The sequence below is a fragment of the Anguilla anguilla genome, chromosome 4 (assembly GCF_013347855.1).
Source record: "Anguilla anguilla isolate fAngAng1 chromosome 4, fAngAng1.pri, whole genome shotgun sequence".
Classification (NCBI taxonomy): domain Eukaryota; kingdom Metazoa; phylum Chordata; class Actinopteri; order Anguilliformes; family Anguillidae; genus Anguilla; species Anguilla anguilla.
Window position 1 is genome coordinate 3,359,580 of NC_049204.1, and position 17,998 is coordinate 3,377,577.

At 46.0% G+C, this 17,998-nt stretch overlaps 1 protein-coding gene and 1 non-coding gene across 4 annotated transcripts; both read left to right on the forward strand.

Moving 5' to 3' along the window:
• The first annotated feature begins 460 nt into the window (after window positions 1–460).
• Window positions 461–14,801, forward strand: LOC118224639 (protein fem-1 homolog A-like). Of its 3 annotated transcripts, none has more exons than XM_035412224.1 (3): window positions 461–591; window positions 6,734–6,857; window positions 12,569–14,801. In XM_035412224.1, exon 3 carries the CDS (start codon window positions 12,615–12,617, stop codon window positions 14,469–14,471), a length of 1,857 nt encoding a protein of 618 aa, XP_035268115.1. In that variant the 5' UTR covers window positions 461–591; window positions 6,734–6,857; window positions 12,569–12,614; the 3' UTR covers window positions 14,472–14,801. The 3 variants fall into 3 exon arrangements, with proteins under 3 accessions (XP_035268115.1, XP_035268114.1, XP_035268113.1); XM_035412223.1 differs by lacking the exon at window positions 461–591 and adding an exon at window positions 6,181–6,363; XM_035412222.1 differs by lacking the exons at window positions 461–591; window positions 6,734–6,857 and adding an exon at window positions 11,254–11,411.
• trnag-ucc lies at window positions 1,390–1,461 on the forward strand. Its single transcript has one exon. It is a non-coding gene; the product is annotated as a tRNA-Gly (tRNA).
• Window positions 14,802–17,998: the final 3,197 nt, after the last annotated feature.

Below are 17,998 nucleotides of genomic sequence, written 5' to 3' on the forward strand. Positions count from 1 at the left end.
CTCCAACCCTGGTCCTGGAGGGCTACAGGGTCTGCTGGTTTTCATAGTGACTGCACTTCATGCATCAATTAGAGCAGTTGATTACACAGTTAACTCATTACATTACAGGCATTTGGCAGGTGCTCTTATCCAGAGCGACGTACAACAAAGTGTATAACTCAACTCACCTGGTGTCTTGGGCCTCAATTGGGTAATGATTTTAAGGTGAAAACAAAAACCAGCTGACCCTGTAGCTCTCCAGCACCAGGGTCGGAGACCACTGATCTAACCCGTTTCTAACTAGTTTTAGGACGGGAGCAGAGTTGGTCTGAATTGCCACATCCAGTTGGACCATAGAGTGTATTGGATCCGAGTATTGGACTCATAAACAGGAGATAATGATTGGTCAGAGCTCCGGGTCGGCTTGTCAACAAAGGGCGGACTCATCTTACGTTAGTGTCAACCATAGAGCGTATATAAATCAGAGTTCAGTGGTGTCAACATGGTCGAGTAGCGAACCTTTCGGTAAAACTAAGGCCCCGACGCATGTCTTGAACATTTGCCTGGCCAGCTCAAAGCCGCAGGGGATGTATGATCTGTCAGAGATGCACTGTAAGTAACTCCTGCATTAAAAAAAAAAAAAAAAACTCATCACAACACAACGTAATAGCCCCACGTTTTGCACGTTTACGCGGAACGAGCATCACACAATGTGCATGGAATGGTCTCTGCTTTTCTAACATCGACCCCGATGTAGGCCTAGCGCTTCTTGCAGTGCTACACGACTCCGAGAAAACAATGTGTTGAATGTGGCTGGTTGCCATTATTAACTACAGAACATGGAGGACATCGACGTCCATTGATAATGCTAATGAATATGTCAAACTCATTACCTCGCACCAAAATACTATCAGCAGTTAAGTTGTTTTAGCAAGCAAATAAATTCCGCTTTTGCTCGTTTGTTGCGTATCTAATTATTTCCCGGTATAAATTCCAAACGCAGGGTCGTTCGGTGGTTTACTCAAGCAAAGTCTTAAATTTGGATTTGACAGAAAATAAAATTTGTCTTTGCTGTTTTAAAATCAACATTAGACCGACTTAAAATTGTAATAACTAAATAATATTGCGTCGCGTAGTTTCAATGCATTTTTTCCCCAATAAATATTTATTGTATGGCCTAAATAGCTGTTTTTATTTGTTGCAGTAACGTTAGATGTTTTAGTTTTTGAGGAAATAGTTACTTGGAGTTGATTGTGGTGGTAATTCAACCTTGAAAACATCTAAGGCCATTAGGAGGGACCATTTGGAAATGTTACGATTACGATCTGATCATTAATAATATACCTCACCGTATATATACCAAATATTGCAATATATGGCAATTTTTTTCGACCCCCGTTTTCGTGTGCAGCGTTGGTGGTATAGTGGTTAGCATAGCTGCCTTCCAAGCAGTTGACCCGGGTTCGATTCCCGGCCAACGCAGACCACTCTTTTTTCACGGCTATTATCCAATAGGCTGGTGCCGGCTTTACGTCTATGTAGTGCACTGTTCAGCTGTTCAGTGAGTGCACTACATGGGGCATTGGTGCGATATCTAGCTGTGTAAGTATCATTCGCGCTATGGTTGGGCTTTAAATGAGAATGGTCCCTCTGCAAACCACTGTAAAGCTGGCATGTTGCATGCAGGCTGAATTCATGAGAGTTTGAAGGCTGTAAATTCAATTGAACTGAAGAAGTGAGATGAGTAGTTTTGTGCTTTTGGCCAGCAGACTAATATATTATTTCACAGTTTCAAAAGAGCATTGACCCCATCTTGTAGACACAGTGTATTCCTTCGGTGGCCACAAGGTGCAGTGTTTTGCTTTGCGTCTTACTCAATTACGCACAGGCACAGTTTCAATACAAATCAGTGCAGAGTGCACTTTGAGTGACTGCGCCAAAATATTGAGCGTACCATAGAACTTGAGTCATGAGCTATGTCCATAGTTCACAGGGGAACACAGGTCTCCTGCCTGCTCGGACACAAAAGGCTAGATTGCCACACCTTGTGACAAATGCATCAGCATGTGATTTTGAAGGACTTTGTTCCTGGTTGATTTGTAATATTCTTTGAAGTTTGTTTTGCACTCCAATTGGGAGGAATGAACACGGTGTTTTTATATTAATGTGTTTTTGTCCCCAATATCTGTTCTTCCCCAAATCACATTACCGCAGAGAGTGATCACAGTGGGTGGTTTGTCCTTTCAAACCTCAACCACCCCCATTGGTTTGACATTAAATACTTCCTTCATCAGGTCAGCCATTTTCATATGGAAGAATGGTTATTGATGCAAAATAAATTTTCTGTCCCTCATCAGCCCATATCTTTTCTGGCTGGTTTATGCTTTGTGCATGTAGAATGTGGTTTTCTCCTAAAGAGCTGCTATATATTTCTGGTTATAATTATGTGAACACACATACTAAGAAGAGACATGAGAAGAACTCCAGGGGCAAAGGTATTCACGTAAGAAAACAACATGAGTCACTCACTGTACGGGTGGGGACACATTATTAAGTCATACACTGGTTCTTTGTTGTTATAGTAACACAGCACACTGCAAGTCTACACACTCCACCATTTTAATATGTAGTTCATAGATACATTCATTTGCCCATCCCTGAGAGGAATAGAAACAAAACTGGAGATCCGGCCATTTTAAATGCTTTCATTGTAATTTCCAAAAATAACCTTTTTTTTTTCCTTTTTCCTTTTTCCTTTCTCTGAAATATGCCCTTGAAAGCATACTTTACAAGAGCACTATCATTTATTGTGTAGAGAGAGAGAGACTTGGACATCTTCTTCTGAAATACTATTGAAGCATTTGAAGCAAAAGCATTTTATGGAAAGTTACAAAAAGACAGGCGGTATTTGTGAAATATAGAAGGTGGGGGAGCGGGGCGATGGGGGCGGGCGGGGGCTTTTCAGGTTGACGACGGGACAAATAAGCCCAGCGGCAGATGTGCACGCGTGTAACATAACCTACCTGGCCTTTCCACTTCCTGTCTCTTCCTCACTATTATTAGTGTTCTGAGCTCATGGTCTCACCCTCGCCTCCTCGCCCCTCTTCCCTGTCGTGTCCGGAGCTCGCGGGCCGTGGCCATAATGAAACGGCTCCCTGTTTGTGTGCCGCCCCTCCGCTCCTTCCCCTGGCCATCCGCACGCAGCCCGCATTAGAGCTAATGGCTGGAGATGGCTGCCATTTTCCGTAGCTGCATCTTCACAACACCCCCCCCCCCCCCCCCCACCCAACCACCCCCCACCCCCCTCGGGCACCGCTCTCCAAGGACCATCATCATCGCCCGAGCTCTTCCTTACGCTCCCCATGGGCTGACCGACCGCGCGGCGCTGACTCTGGCTGTGAGTGGCTGCTTCCTCCAGAATGGCGGACCGCCATTACTGGTCAGGGGTAAGGAGTACGCAGACAGGAGTCACCGCGCTGATTGTTGTTTTACCGCCATCTTTTTTTATCGTAGTTATATTTGCTATGAACGTCTGAGATGGAGGAGGGCTCGCTTAAGAAAAGTGAATATATACACGTACACGCCTGTACCACCTGTTTATGAATCATTATTAACGTAGACTAATTTTGCCATATGTCTGAGAATTAAAACATGGCTACGTAATTTTATTATTTATATTATTATTTAATCTTTATTATCAAGGGAAGTGCAGTTCATGAGTATTTGGACAGTGACAAGATTTTTGAAAAAGTGAAACAATATGAGATGAATTTGCGGACTGTCTGCTTTAATTTTTGTGGTATTCCATATTGGATTAACCATGTTGGAGTTACAGACATAGTTCCCCCATTTTAAGGGACAAAAAGTAATTGGGCAATTGGCTGCTTAGCTGTTTCTTGACCAGCTGTGTTGCATCGTTAGTTCATGCACAAGAAAGCTAACAGAAGGTCAAAAAAGGAGTCTGTTGCCGTTGTCTCTCAATGTGAGGATCAGAGAAGAGTCAAAGGCAGTGAAGCAGATCATAATGGGGCTGAAAATAAGAATAAATCAGTATTTCAGTCATAGCCATGACAGTGGGTGTGTCAAAATCAAAATTGTTCAGAAGAAAGAATGCACGGATGAGCTTTAACAATAGCAAATGACCTGGTAGACCACAGAAGACCACTGCAGCGGCTGACCGAAGAATACTGTCATTTGCGAAGAATAACCCCTTTTCAACTGTGCAACAGATCAAGGTCACTCTCTTGGATATAGGCATAGAAACGCTACATGGCCAAAAGTATGTGGACACCTGACATCCAACATCTCATCCAAAATTATGGGCTTTAATATGGAGTTGGTCCACCCTTTGCTGCTATAACAACATCCACTCTTGTGGGAAGGCTTTGTACTAGATCTTGGAGCAATGCTGCAGGAATTTGCTTCCATTCAGCCAGAGGAACATTACTGAGGTCAGGCACTGATTGGGCCATTAGGCCTGGCTCACAGTTGGCTTTCCTATTGATTTCCCAAAGGTGTTGGATGGGCTTGAGATCTGAGCTCTGTGCAGGCCAGTCCAGTTCTTCTACACTGTTCTCGACAAAACCATTTCTATATGGACCTTGCTGTGTGCCCGGGGGCACTGTCATACTGAGACAGGAAAGGGCCGTTCCCTTCTGTGCTTCTGTTGGGGAAGCACAAGATCATCTAGAATGTGATTATATTCTGTAGCATTAAGATTTGCCTTCACTGGACCTGCAGGGCCTAACCCAGACAATGAAAAAGCCCCAGGCAAAGGGGTGTCCAGGTTACCGTGACAACACTCTCTGGTGATGGTTCAAAATAATACCAACATTTCCCTTAGCTAGGGGCGATTGTGCCTTTAGCTGACTGGTAGCGCATTCGCCTGTTGAGCATTTGGGCGAGTGAGAGGTTACAGGTTCAAATCTAACCCTAGGTGAGTGCTTCTCACTTGTTACACTTGCAGCAGGACAATGGGCCTCATACGAAACATGCGTACGATCATATTTGATCGTAAACTGTGTGTAAGAACGTTTCCAAGAACATTTCACCATTAGTCACTTTTTTTCTTATCTGTATTTGTTCACGGCTGTTTCCTTATGCTAATCACATGAACAGGATTGCGCATAAAATTAACAAACAGCCAGTATTCATCATCTCATACACCTGGGATGTGTACAAAAACAAAGATCTGCAAATTGCGTCATGAATCCCATATCGGTTTTTCGTAGGAACATTTTTAAGAACAAAAAGAATAAGAATCATTTTGTGAATGAGGCCCAGTGACCGCAGACAAACAACTAAAGCTACCATGGAGATTTTCAGGGGCCAAAAAGTGGCTAAGTCAATCACATGACCGGACCCCAACTGAACCTGCCTTTCACTTTCTGAAGACAAGACTGAATGCAAAAGGCCCAGAAACGAACAGAAAATAAAGATGGTAGAGCATCAGCAGGAAGGCTGACCAGCATCCGGTGTTGTCTGTGGGTCACCGACCTGTGGTAGCGACAGAATGCAAAGGGTTTACAGTAATGAAGCCAGGTATCAAATACGGTGACTTTATTTTAAGTTTATGTGAATTTGTCCAATTGCTTTTGGTCCCCTAATATGGGAGAACTGATTACAAAAAATGACTCATTTCTACCTTGTTCACCCAATATGGATGTGTGTGTATATCTATATCTATATCTATATATATATATATATATATATATATATATATATAGTTTATCCCCATATTCATTGTTGAATTTCAAATCCAATGTGCTGGAGTACAGAGTCAAAACAACAACAATTGTGTCCAAATACTTACAGACTGCTCCATCACTGTGTGTGCGTGAGTGTGTCTTTGTGTTTGTGCGTAGCCTACGTGTTTGTGCTCGCGCGTATAAGTAAAGGTTATTTGTAATTGTACAGTAAAACGTAATCGATATCGTAATTTGCGTAATTATGTGCACAAAGATTAAACACACTCCATAATTCGATGTTTATACATTGAATAATAGATATTGAATAATTTCAATGTATTGATTATTAACAATATTCCCATTAATACTCCGGCTATTCTGACAGCAGCATGGTGGCTATGAGGTAATCGGCCCATGTAAAATAAAAGCGAAATCCCATTGGTTGCTTTTTAAAGCCGTCCTCCATAACAATCCGTCCCTTCCCTGCGTTTTCACCGTATGTACGAAAAACGAATCTGTCTCGAGGCACCTAGTAACATCACTTGAAAAGGTAATGTTACGTGAATATTTAGGTGGGGCTCTGGGCAACATATTGGCGTGTGCCTCAGTCGCGCCTGAGAGACGAGCGAGAAACGAGAGCGATAGGAGATGCTTAAATGGTTTCAGAGTAACCTGTTGATCTCGTCATGGAGAAACGGTGAGTCAGGCATCCATCTGGAGAGAAACCCGGGCTTTGACATGGCTGTCACGAGGACTGAGTTAGCTTGTAGTTGATTTTTTTTTGCCAGCGGAATCTGTGCTGGGTGTGTGCCAGAATACAAGTAATTATGTTGGCTATGAAAACTGAAAATCGTTTGTGTATCAGATTTTGGACTTTTGGTCTTAAATGTTAGTATTAGTATTATTATTATTGCGATTTGCGTCATTTGCATCGTTTTACTTTTTGTCGACAGAACTTAAACATCGCCGCTTGCCTTTTTTCGCACGTTCTTGTTGTTAACGACTCCGGTAGTAATAAACAACCTATTGCTATGACTATTAATGTCCTCTAACTTTCCCCACAACAGCTAAACTTTCGATCCAGCGGCTGATCAACGAACGACGAGCGGAGGGTTCAGCACCTGCCGGTTTCAGCACCTCGTACGGCGAACAGCTCCCAGACCCAGATTCAGTGCCGTCACTCAATTACGGGTTTGTCAATATGGTGAATTTTATTGACATTTCTGTTATACTAACTATATATTCACAATATATATTTTTGGAAATTAAAAGAAAGGCTTACATTTATCTAGCGTTTCTGGAAACATCACGATCAATGTGTATTTCGGCAAAATGCATTTCTTTTTTTTCCTTCGCATTAGGTAAGAAAAAATAAGATTGATTAAGCAAGACATGTGCAGTCAGCAAGGTGGTAAAATACCATTTTATAAAGGCATTTAAAACCTTATGTTCCCAAAAATGCCGACCTTTCACTTAAATGTATTGAAATACAATTGGCCTGTGGTTTTTATTTCATTATAAAAATTTTATAGATTAGGTTATAATTCGCAACCTTGCATATTATTCTTATTGTTGCGCTGTCATTTAAATTCATCATTATCGCACAGTTGTCTCTGACATTTGTCGTGGACAAACTCAAATTTGTCCTTCACGTTCTTTACTGGACGTTAATGACGCAGACATTCGCTTAATTCATGTGAATATCTGTAATTGTATGGTTTCTTCGTTGTGGGGCTATCATTGTAGTATCTATGTGAGTTACTGTAGAGAGATAAATTACAAACTAAGCACTTACCATTTAAGCTCCTTTCAGTAAAAGATTCATCCAGTGTGTACATAATGTTATCATGTCACATAAAGACATTAGGCTACTGCACTACAGTAACGTCAGAATTATCATTAATTTCACACGGTGCTTGCCATTAATAGCACTAAGAGATGTTTCCAAATGGGAAATAAGGTCCCTAGATTTGCACTGACCCTCCAGTAACATTAACTAAGAGCAGCAAGACCAGTGTTGCCGTGCCGTGATCTGACACAGAATGCAGAAAGATTATTGACTGCAGACAAATAATCTAATAGGCTATAGAACCATTATGTTGTTTATTTATTTAAATGAAACCCGTCTCTCCCTGCACCCCAACCTCATGGATCGCCTCAGAATTTGTCTGCAACCCCAGACCCACCCTTCCCTCCCCTCCCATTTCGGTTCCTCTTTCACTCGAACCCTCCACCACTGCTAACCACCGCCAATCTGTTTTTCTTCCACAGTCCGGTTGCATAGCTACCGGCTGTATCCAGAAAAGCCTGGAGGAGAACGGGGGGTGGGGGGGTGGGGGGGGGTTGGGGGGCATTCAGAATAACGTGCACGTCTTGTTTTCAGCAACACAGACGGGGGCACCGAGAGATAAAATGAAGATGAGCACAAAAAAAAGCAATTATTTTCACAAACAGCATTAGCAGCAACGTTATAGGTTGTTACTGGGAGCAGTAATCTGTGTTCATCATTATAATGTCTTCACTTAATTGCTCTGGTGAATGAACGTGTCAGAGGAAGGTTACATGTATCTTAAGGAAAAAAAAAAAATCCAGGAGACTGTTAACAACTGATCTGATTGTTATTTGCTTCACATGGATGTGGATATTTTGGCGGCAAGAGAAAAATACTGGTTTGGTTGCTTTCACCTTTAATGGACCGAGAACCCATTGTATGAGCCTACTACCTATAGGACAATGTGGGAGTGCTATTTATAATGTCTTGACACATGCCATTTTAATCTTAGATATGAATACGGTGTGAACCTCACATTAGAATCTTATCTCAAAGTACAGTGAAAATCAACCCTCTAGTGCATTTTTTTTCTTTCTATATACATTTATACGCCGATGATCAGACTGATTCTGGCTCTTGGAACACCAAAAAAAAAAAAAAAAAAACATTATCTTGCAACGAGAAAAGTTTTTGCATAAAAGATGTTGTTTTTTTCGCTGTGATATTTGTCGCCGGGGGGATCCAGAGCGCATGGATTTTCCGGTAGAATATGCAGAACCTGTTCCGGGGCCTTGGCTTCCGGTGGTAAATGAGGATGTTTTAATCACGTATCGGTGGACTCAGACACCCCAGGGGCGGGAGAAGCGAGCGGATTGGTGCAGTCGGTGAAGAAGAGCGAATTGCCCGAGCTGCTGAATGGAAGACTAGTGATTTTGTTGTGTGACTGAACAGAGATGACAACAAATCCCAGTCTGCCCTCCGGCATGGGGCTGTGGCCACGCCAAGCAGTACGGGATGTGTGTGTGTGTGTGCGTGTGCGTGTGTGTGTGTGTGTGTGCGTGCGTGTGTGTGCGTACGTGTGTGAGCGTGTGTGTGCATGCGTGTGTGTGTGTGTTCGTGTGTGTGTGTGTATGTGCGTGCATGTGCATGCTTGCACCAAGCATTGCAAGATGATTTGATGTGTTTGTTTGTGTGTGTGAATGTGCATGTGTGTATGTGCACCAACCATTATGGGATGATTTGATGTGTGTGAGTGTGCATGTGTGCATGTATATGTGTACACGTGTGCGTGTATGTGCGTGCACGTGTGCCTGTAAGTGTGACTGGCTAAGTGATTGAACTGTGATGAAACATATTAAAATATACAGCAGTCACTCAGCTGATGCAGATTGTGGAGATTCTTAGTTTCCATTCACAACCAAACGTATATTAGTGAATCTTAAGGTTTTGTGACTGACATGTGGTATGTGTGTCCACATGTATTGCCTTGTCCATTAGCAGTCCTAGATTACTCATTATTAATTCCCATTAACACATTTGTCCCGACTGGACAGATCGTTTCCAAACACCTCTGCACCTTTTCTGTATCTGGTTGAAGTTCACATTCATTCCAATGCCAGTCATCCTCCAAAATGGAAGATTAAATGGGTAAGTGAATGAGTAATACTGTTGACTTGTTAGATTCTGGCCTCCTGAAAGGCGTGATTGGTGGCATTATAATAAAGTGTAATTTTCAACAACAAAAAAAAACCGAACTTGTGGCCACTTCTATATTTGCTGCTTTATGTAAGCTGAAATGAGTGTCTCATGCTGTCTCCATTTTTACTAAAATTGGTTCCTTATGCGCTGCAAATTATTACCTGCCGAACACTGTGACATTTATATTTGAAATGTGCCGTTAAAACTCAGGTGAAACACAAACTGGAAGAGGGTCAGGAGGGGCGGGTGCATGCAGAGCATGCGCGGTCATAAACCATCTGTATGATTTTCATTGGACAAAATTGCACTGCTCCATGATTTTCATTGGACAAAATTGCACTGCTCCGGGAGCATTAACCAACGAAGACCATCCCTGCGTTTGATTGACACATTCCAATGGTTCTCATCACATGCTTGGCTGCAAAAAACCAAAAGCATTACTTGAGCATATAGGAAAACATTTGATATGAAATAAAATTAGGGACGAACCATGGCCACAGTAAGTAACAGATGGGACGTAGATCATATGACAGATTAAATTAATCTGGGGGGGGGGGGGGAGGGGGGGATGTGGCATTGTGGCAAAGGGTTAGGTAGAAGGTGAAATTGTGGGAAGTTTTATTGACTGAGATTACACATATTGTTAAGTACAAATGTATAAATGCATTCAATTTGAACCGTGTTACTACAAAGAACATCTAACATATATATGAATATATATTTCAGTATAAATATGTATGCATTATTTAGCATAATAATGTGAAAAACTGGGTCAAATTATATATTTTATATAAGTTATATAATTATATAAGAATTTGCCAGAGCACCAAACAGTAAAATGTCCAGTGTTCGTTCAACTGTAAAAGTGTACATATGAGTCCAATAGGGACCCATATGTAGCTACTCTGTGAGAGTTGAATTAACACTGAACACTTTACTGTGCAAGTTTAACTTATTGCTCTCTTTTAAGTTTGTTAGTAAGAAAGTTGGCCGTAGCCGTGAGAAAGATGCATTACATTCTGGTAAGATATATTTTAGATTATTGTCCAACACATTATTTAGAAAATACTGATTGAATTGAAAATACAAAAACGCAACATTTAGTAACAGTAGCCTACTGTATTAACATCGCGTTCAATGCCACGGATTCATAAAAAAACATTTTTACCATCTGTATAAAGCATATTCTGTTCAAAGTCGACCCATGTACGCCTTGGACTAACACTCACGTGAAACCCTCCCGCGAACTGTTATAATGTAAAACAATATCGTTTCATTGTGGGCCTACGTGCACTCCAAAAACTGTTCCCACCAAGAAAGTAAACCGTTTTTTAAAATAATTTAATTCCGTCTCACACCTTACGAATCACATGATCATAATATGTAACAAAAGTAGACAAAAGCGTACGGCTAAAAAAACTTTTAAAAATATATTGGATAAATCTTATTTACGAGAAAAGTAATCAAACAGTAACAATGTGTCGTGGGCTCGTGTCATAGGCTAAACGAAATAGCCTATATTTAACCCCAGGGGCCCTGTTCTTTTGCAATTGCCAATTAAAAAATCTGTTAACTTCATTATCCTGTAAGGCGCAAAACGATTCCGACTGGAGCTGGATCAGCTGGATCAAACCTGATCTTAAACGGCTGAAATCAATCCAGGGTCACAGTTTGGTCGCACTGCTGTAAAACACATCGGATAGCCGGGCTCTCATCGCCCTAGTTCACGTTACTAATTTCAAGGACTACATCGCTCGAGTCACAGAAGATTAAAGGTATCACTGCAAGCTTCGGTTAGACGCTGTTATAGGCGATGTTTTCTCTATTTTGTTCATTCGTCTTGAGACTTCAAGTTCCTGAAACAAGCTAGACTAGCCGATTCCTTTGCCCGGGGTGGTAATTTCCATCACTTTGGCTAAAATACAGACTGAGCTATTTTTTCCGACCAGAGCAGTATCGACAAGTTCAGTCCTCAGTGCTCTGTAGGTCAGTGCAATCTTCCCAACAACATAAGCGTCGTTCATTTTTCATATCTTGGCGTTTTCTTCCTTTTATAGATTCCATCAAATAAATTGTCATATGATTTACTGTTTATATGGGCATGAACAAGCCACCGTTTCTCCAGTTAACGTTTATTCTATTGCCAGTAAGATTTCAGCGGTCTCTGCGACAACCTCACAAATTATTATCTCTAGCTATAATGCAGCACTCTGTAGCAACTTTTTAAACGCTAATATCAATCAGATGTTGACAGTTCCGCCCTGGCAGATTTGTAGCGCGAGGATAATTGATTAGCGCCAGAATAGCAGGTCTAAGATTTATTGATGAAGTGAGTAGGCTATAGCTTCGGAACGGTACGTGCAGAGCCAATACATTCTCCTAAAATAGCCGTGTAATATCGAAGACCTCCCCTCGATTAACCTAACCCACCCAGCCTAATTTTAGCCTACTATATAGCTGGCCTTTTTCATCAGTTTTTTTTTTGGGGTAAAATTCTCTCCGGGACATTCAAAAGCATAATTCAACGAGAACACAACAGACCCGCCATGCAACGTCTAAAATCAGCGTCGCTACTGAACTGTCACGCAATTCTGACACCCAGAAACAAGGGCTTGTTTTCTGAAAACTACAAGTCCCAGTGACCTCTGGCAGCTTAAAACACGGAGGCGGGCCGATCTCGCGCAATAACATTGGGGAAATGGTGTACATGGCACGGCAATGGTGCCGTTGAATCCAATGTCATATCTACTCTCCAAAGACTACAACTTTCGCGATGCTCAGCGAATATGGTAAACGCAGACCTGTCAAACGTAGAGGACGCCATTTTAATCGCAGCCTTAAAATGGCTGGAAAATGCAAGCCAGCAGTGGGAGCACGGGAGAGGGTTCTGTTTTCCCATTGAATCAGCGAATCTTTCTCTCGTTTCTCACAGATGACACGGGTTTAAATGGCCCCAGGCCGTGTCGGATGCCGTTAAAATGGATATCAAAACTGCGGTTTTCAACGCGGCTCGAGACGGGAAGGTGAAACTTATTCAGAAGTTGCTGTGCAACAAAACTCCGCGGGAGTTGGAGGCACTTGCGGAGGAGAAGACGCAGGGAGGCACGCCGCTGCTAATCGCGTCCAGGTACGGTCACCTGGAGGTGGTCGACTACCTTCTCCAGCACTGTAAGGTTAATGCGGAACTTGGGGGTTCGGTCAATTTCGACGGGGAAACTATCGAAGGAGCCCCACCTCTCTGGGCAGCGTCTGCCGCGGGGCACCTGCCGGTCGTGCGCAGCCTTCTGAAGCACGGCGCGTCCGTCAACAGCACGACGCTGACCAACTCGACCCCGCTGCGCGCCGCCTGCTTCGACGGCCACCTGGAGATCGTGCGCTACCTGGTGGAGCACCGGGCGGACATGGAGGTGGCCAACCGGCACGGGCACACCTGCCTGATGATCTCCTGCTACAAGGGCCACAAGGAGATCGCCAGGTTCCTGCTGGAGCGCGGCGCGGACGTCAACCGGCGCAGCGTGAAGGGCAACACGGCGCTGCACGACTGCGCGGAGTCCGGCAGCCTGGACATCATGAAGATGCTGCTGAAGTGCGGCGCGCGCGTGGAGCGGGACGGCTACGGCATGACGCCGCTGCTGGCCGCCAGCGTGACGGGCCACACCAACGTGGTGGAGTACCTGGTGCACCAGCCGCGCACGTCGCGCCCGGACCGCGTGGACGCCCTGGAGCTGCTGGGCGCCACCTTCGTGGACAAGAAGCGCGACCTGCTGGGCGCCATGCGCTGCTGGCGCCGGGCCATGGAGCTGCGGCAGCCCGGCGGCCGGGCGGGCGCGCTGGCCAAGCCCGCCGCCGCGGGGCCCCCCGTGCCCGCGTACGACCACGCCCGCGAGGCGGCGACGCCGGAGGAGCTGGAGGCGCTGATCGCGGACCCGGACGAGATGCGCATGCAGGCGCTGCTGGTGCGCGAGCGCGTCCTGGGGCCCGCGCACCCGGACACGTCCTACTACATCCGCTACCGCGGCGCCGTCTACGCCGACTCGGGCAACTTCGAGCGCTGCGTGGCGCTGTGGCGGTACGCGCTGGACATGCAGCAGGGCAACCTGGAGCCGCTCAGCCCCATGACCGCCAGCAGCCTGCTCTCCTTCGCCGAGCTCTTCTCCTTCGTGCTGCAGGACCGCGCCAAGGGCGCCGTGGCGACGCGCGTCACCTTCCGCGACCTGATGGCGGTGCTCGGCAGGAGCGTGCGCGAGGTGGAGCGGGCGGTGGCGCAGCGGGACGGGCACCCGGACGCGCCCCAGTTCACCAAGGTGCTGTCCATCATCCTGCACCTGCTCTTCCTCCTGGAGAGGCTGGGCGGCGGCCCCGAGGAGGAGCACCAGAAGAGGCAGGCCGTCTACCGCCTGCTCAAGCTCCACCCCCGCGCCCGGAACGGCCACACCCCTCTGCACATGGCGGTGGACCGCGACACGACGGCCGTGGGGCGCTACCCCGTGGGCCGCTTCCCGTCGGCGGCGGTGGCGGCGCTGCTGCTGGAGTGCGGCGCCGACCCGGACGCCCGCGACTCCGACAACAACACGCCCTTGCACGTGTGCGCCGCCAGCGGCAGCCCCGACATCATGGCGGCGCTGGTGCGCGCGGGCGCCCACTTCGACGCCACCAACGGCGCGGGCAGGACCGCCTGCGAGCTGCTGGAGGAGCGGCACGGCGGGCGCCACGCCATCCCGCCGCTGGCCCACGTCACGCTGCAGTGCCTGGCCGCGCGCGCCATCGAGAGGCACAGGCTGCCGTACAAGGGCCTCGTCCCGCGCGAGATGGAGGCCTTCATCGAGCTGCACTGACCTCACGACCTCTGACCCCCGACCTCCGCCCGTTTTTTTGTTTTTGTTTGTTCCCTCCTCTTTCCTGTCAGAGGGGTGTACACAACGACGGCCGATTTTTCGCGCCTGCTCACCTGCTCTCTTGCCGCTGAATTTTTATTTTTACAAAAATTCTTCCGAATTTGTGAGGCAGAAAGAGCCTGGTGGGCTGTAGAGTACGTTTTGCATTTTAGGGCTTGACATCGGAGGAGGGTACACACACGTTGTTGTTGTGCGCAGCTGTTTGGAAAATGATGCCTGGGTAATCAATAGGAGCCAAAACTGGCATACGTACACCTGCCCCCCCCCCACCCCCCCTCGCCCCCCGAAATGGAGCTGTGCACCCCTCTGCTTTGCTCTGTTATCGGTCTCCTCAGGCATTTCACCGAGCCCCCCCCCGATCTGTAATGTGATAGCACTTAAACCCACTCTTTGCCAAGTCATGTAAATTCACTCGTAAACTATTTTTTATTGTATTTTATTTTAATTTTTATTTCACCCAGCCAAATTAAAAATAGAGACATTGTGAAGCGCTCGGGGTGGGTTGGGGGGTTGGGGGGGGGAGGGCAGGCTGGGAATAGCCCCCTTAAAGTGCGGACAGACCTCTAAATTTGATTTAAGGTCTTATTCTAGCCGCCACCTCTACGATTTCCTGTGCGGCTGACGCAGCGTATGCTTAGCGCTGCTCGTTGGCGTGCCATTCGACACGGAGGCGAACTCGGAGAGGGTGCCCGTGTGCCGCACAGTGCTGAGCTAGGGGAGAATCCGGAGTGGGGTGCTTTTCTGTTTTGGTGTCAGATGATGCATCCATGTGAGGATACGGAGTGGTGGTTAGGGTTGTTTTTCTTTGTTTTGTTTTTTTTTTGGTTCCGTTTTTGCAATTGAATTATTGTATTGCAAAAAAAAAAATCAGTCTAACTGGCTCCTTATTATCTCTGTTGTGTATAAGCAGGGCTGCATTTCTGATTTATCATATTCTCCCCTGATCCCCCCCCCCCCCCCCCCCCCTTATTACAACATGTGAAACAACATGTGCAAGTATTGAAGTGCCAGAATATCTTAAATTTCAGTTATTGCTGAGTTATACGGATTTGGATATGTTGCCTCGTACAGCCTGCAAGCTTAAATCACCATAGACCCAGCATTTGGACTGACCACTTCTACCTTAAATATTCTTCCCCAGTGTCTCGGATGTTTGGAATGTTGGAGTATTTCTGCATTCTATCTTTGTTGGCCTGGAGACCTGTGTGGCTGTGGTTGGGGGTGGGGGTGGGCTTTGTAGAACAGGTGATTTTTGCACCACAAGGGTTTGATTTAGGGCAACCTTTTAGCATCTATGGAAAAAGCATGGCCACATCAGGTTCTTCTCCTTAGATAACCTTAGATAAGTCATTTATATGGTTTTGCTGTAAAGACTCAGTCTGTCCCATCAGACTACACTGACATTGATGGACAGGCCTGGAAGGCAACTGAACCTGCCTCAGTCTTATTTGGTGATTTTTTTTGTTTGTTTTATTTGACTATATCATGTTCTTTTTTTGTTGCTAATTTTCTGCATTTAAAGCACTTTTCTGATAAACCCCATTATTTTATTGTGCATCTGAACTTTATAGAGTGCTCAGTACCTCATAACAAGTCCTCTGTATAACAAATCAAACGATTTAACTGTCAGGAACAAAAACCCAAATGAGCCGTCTGAATAAAACCCCTTATCACATGACAGCTTGTGCATTTCCTTTCGCAGCCATGAGTCAGAGTTAGAGGTGGTGATTTGACCAAGATAAAATAATCACTAATGTGTCATCTAAGGGTTTTTATAAATACCAGCTTTCTGGAAACGTGGCCATCCGAGCACCACGAAACCAGAGGTATATTCCAGTGAACAATTTAATACAAGTTTTCAGGCCTTGAATTTTATCCTGGTAAACTAATAGAACAAAATGGAAAATATAATCTCTATAATAATATCTGCCTGGGAAAGTGTTTCATTGAATATAAAGAATATTGACTGTTAATGAAGCAGGGTAGTTGGCTACAATGGTGGTCTAGGATTTGTGTTTGATTTTTCTATTGTTTTTTTTTGAAAATTCACCATGGGAAGGTTAGTTCCCTTTGTGGTGCAGACGCGTGAGGGATGGTTTGGGTTATGCTGCACTTCTGTCGCCTCAATTCAGGAAGTGAATTTAAATCCAAGCAATTCATTCAAGAAAGCGTAGAGCATTATGGGAATATTTTCAAATTCATCATCGGTGGAATTCTGCTCCTCTTCCTCCTTTTCAGCATGCCTGCTCCTCTTCCTCCTTTTCAGCGTGCCTGCTCCTCTTCCTCGGTGGCGGGACACGTGACGACGGGACACGGGGCCTTCGGGGAAATTGCTCGCTCGAGGATGTGCTTGGGGTCGTGCCCCCCCCCCCCCCCCCAAAATCGAGCACGGGGACGCGGGGCACATTCTGAGCCCTGACCCCCCGCGATGGCCTTCTAGAAAAGGGCGTGAGAGGGCGTGGCTTGCTGGAAGGGGGTTCATCCCGCTGTTTGTGTTGAATTTGGAAAGGGGGGTCAGAAGTGCATTGTAAAATAGATGGCAGCAGCAGCGGGGGGGGGGTTCACCTTTGATTCACGATTGCGCCTGAGCCTCTTCCGTTTCCCCGTTAAGGCACACGGGTTCGAAACGCTTTGCCCGCGGGCAAGAGGGCGCTCCGGAGGAGAGGCACAGGGCCGCACGTCAGGCTGAGTTCGGAGGCACCCGAGGTGCGCTCGCTCAGGAGCCCCTTCAGAGAGGAACTGAAACGAGAGTAATGAAGGTAAAAATAAACCCCACCGGGTCTGTACACAGCCCGCCCGCCCGCCTGCCCGCCCGCCCGCCCACCCACCCACCGGCCTGCCAGCCCGCCGACCCGCCTAACTGCCAGGCCCTTGTTAACCCTGGCACACACACTCTTAACCCTTTCAAGTGCAGGATTTTCAGAATGCTTATTTATTTATTTATGTATTAAATTTATTTTTTACAATTCCAAGTCAGTGTTCTAGAGCAAATGGAACGCTGCTTAGTCAGTGTTCTAGAGCAAATGGAACGCTGCTTAGTCAGTGTTCTAGAGCAAATGGAACGCTGCTTAGTCAGTGTTCTAGAGCAAATGGAACGCTGCTTAGTCAGTGTTCTAGAGCAAATGGAACGCTGCTTAGTCAGTGTTCTAGAGCAAATGGAACGCTGCTTAGTCAGTGTTCTAGAGCAAATGGAACGCTGCTTTCGATTGCCGACGGTGATTGTTACGTCAGCATTAGAATGTTCGGCGAAGGAACGTTCCGAGCTGGAATAATGTTCCGTGGGCACGCGGGCGGGGTTAAGGTGGGACTGTCGGAATTGTTTTTGACGCCGGCGGGCGACGCGGACGGGGACAGGAGAAAACGCCGTGTTTCTCGCCGGGCCACGCGTTGGAACGGTTAAAAACCGCTCTTCCACTTCTTCTGCGTTTTTATCTTTCCGCCCGGAACGGCCGGACTTCGGACTTCTG

Coding starts and splice junctions, on each gene's coding strand:
- LOC118224639 (XM_035412224.1), top strand. CDS start 12,615: ATGGATATCAAAACTGCGGTTTTCAACGCGGCTCGAGACGGGAAGGTG.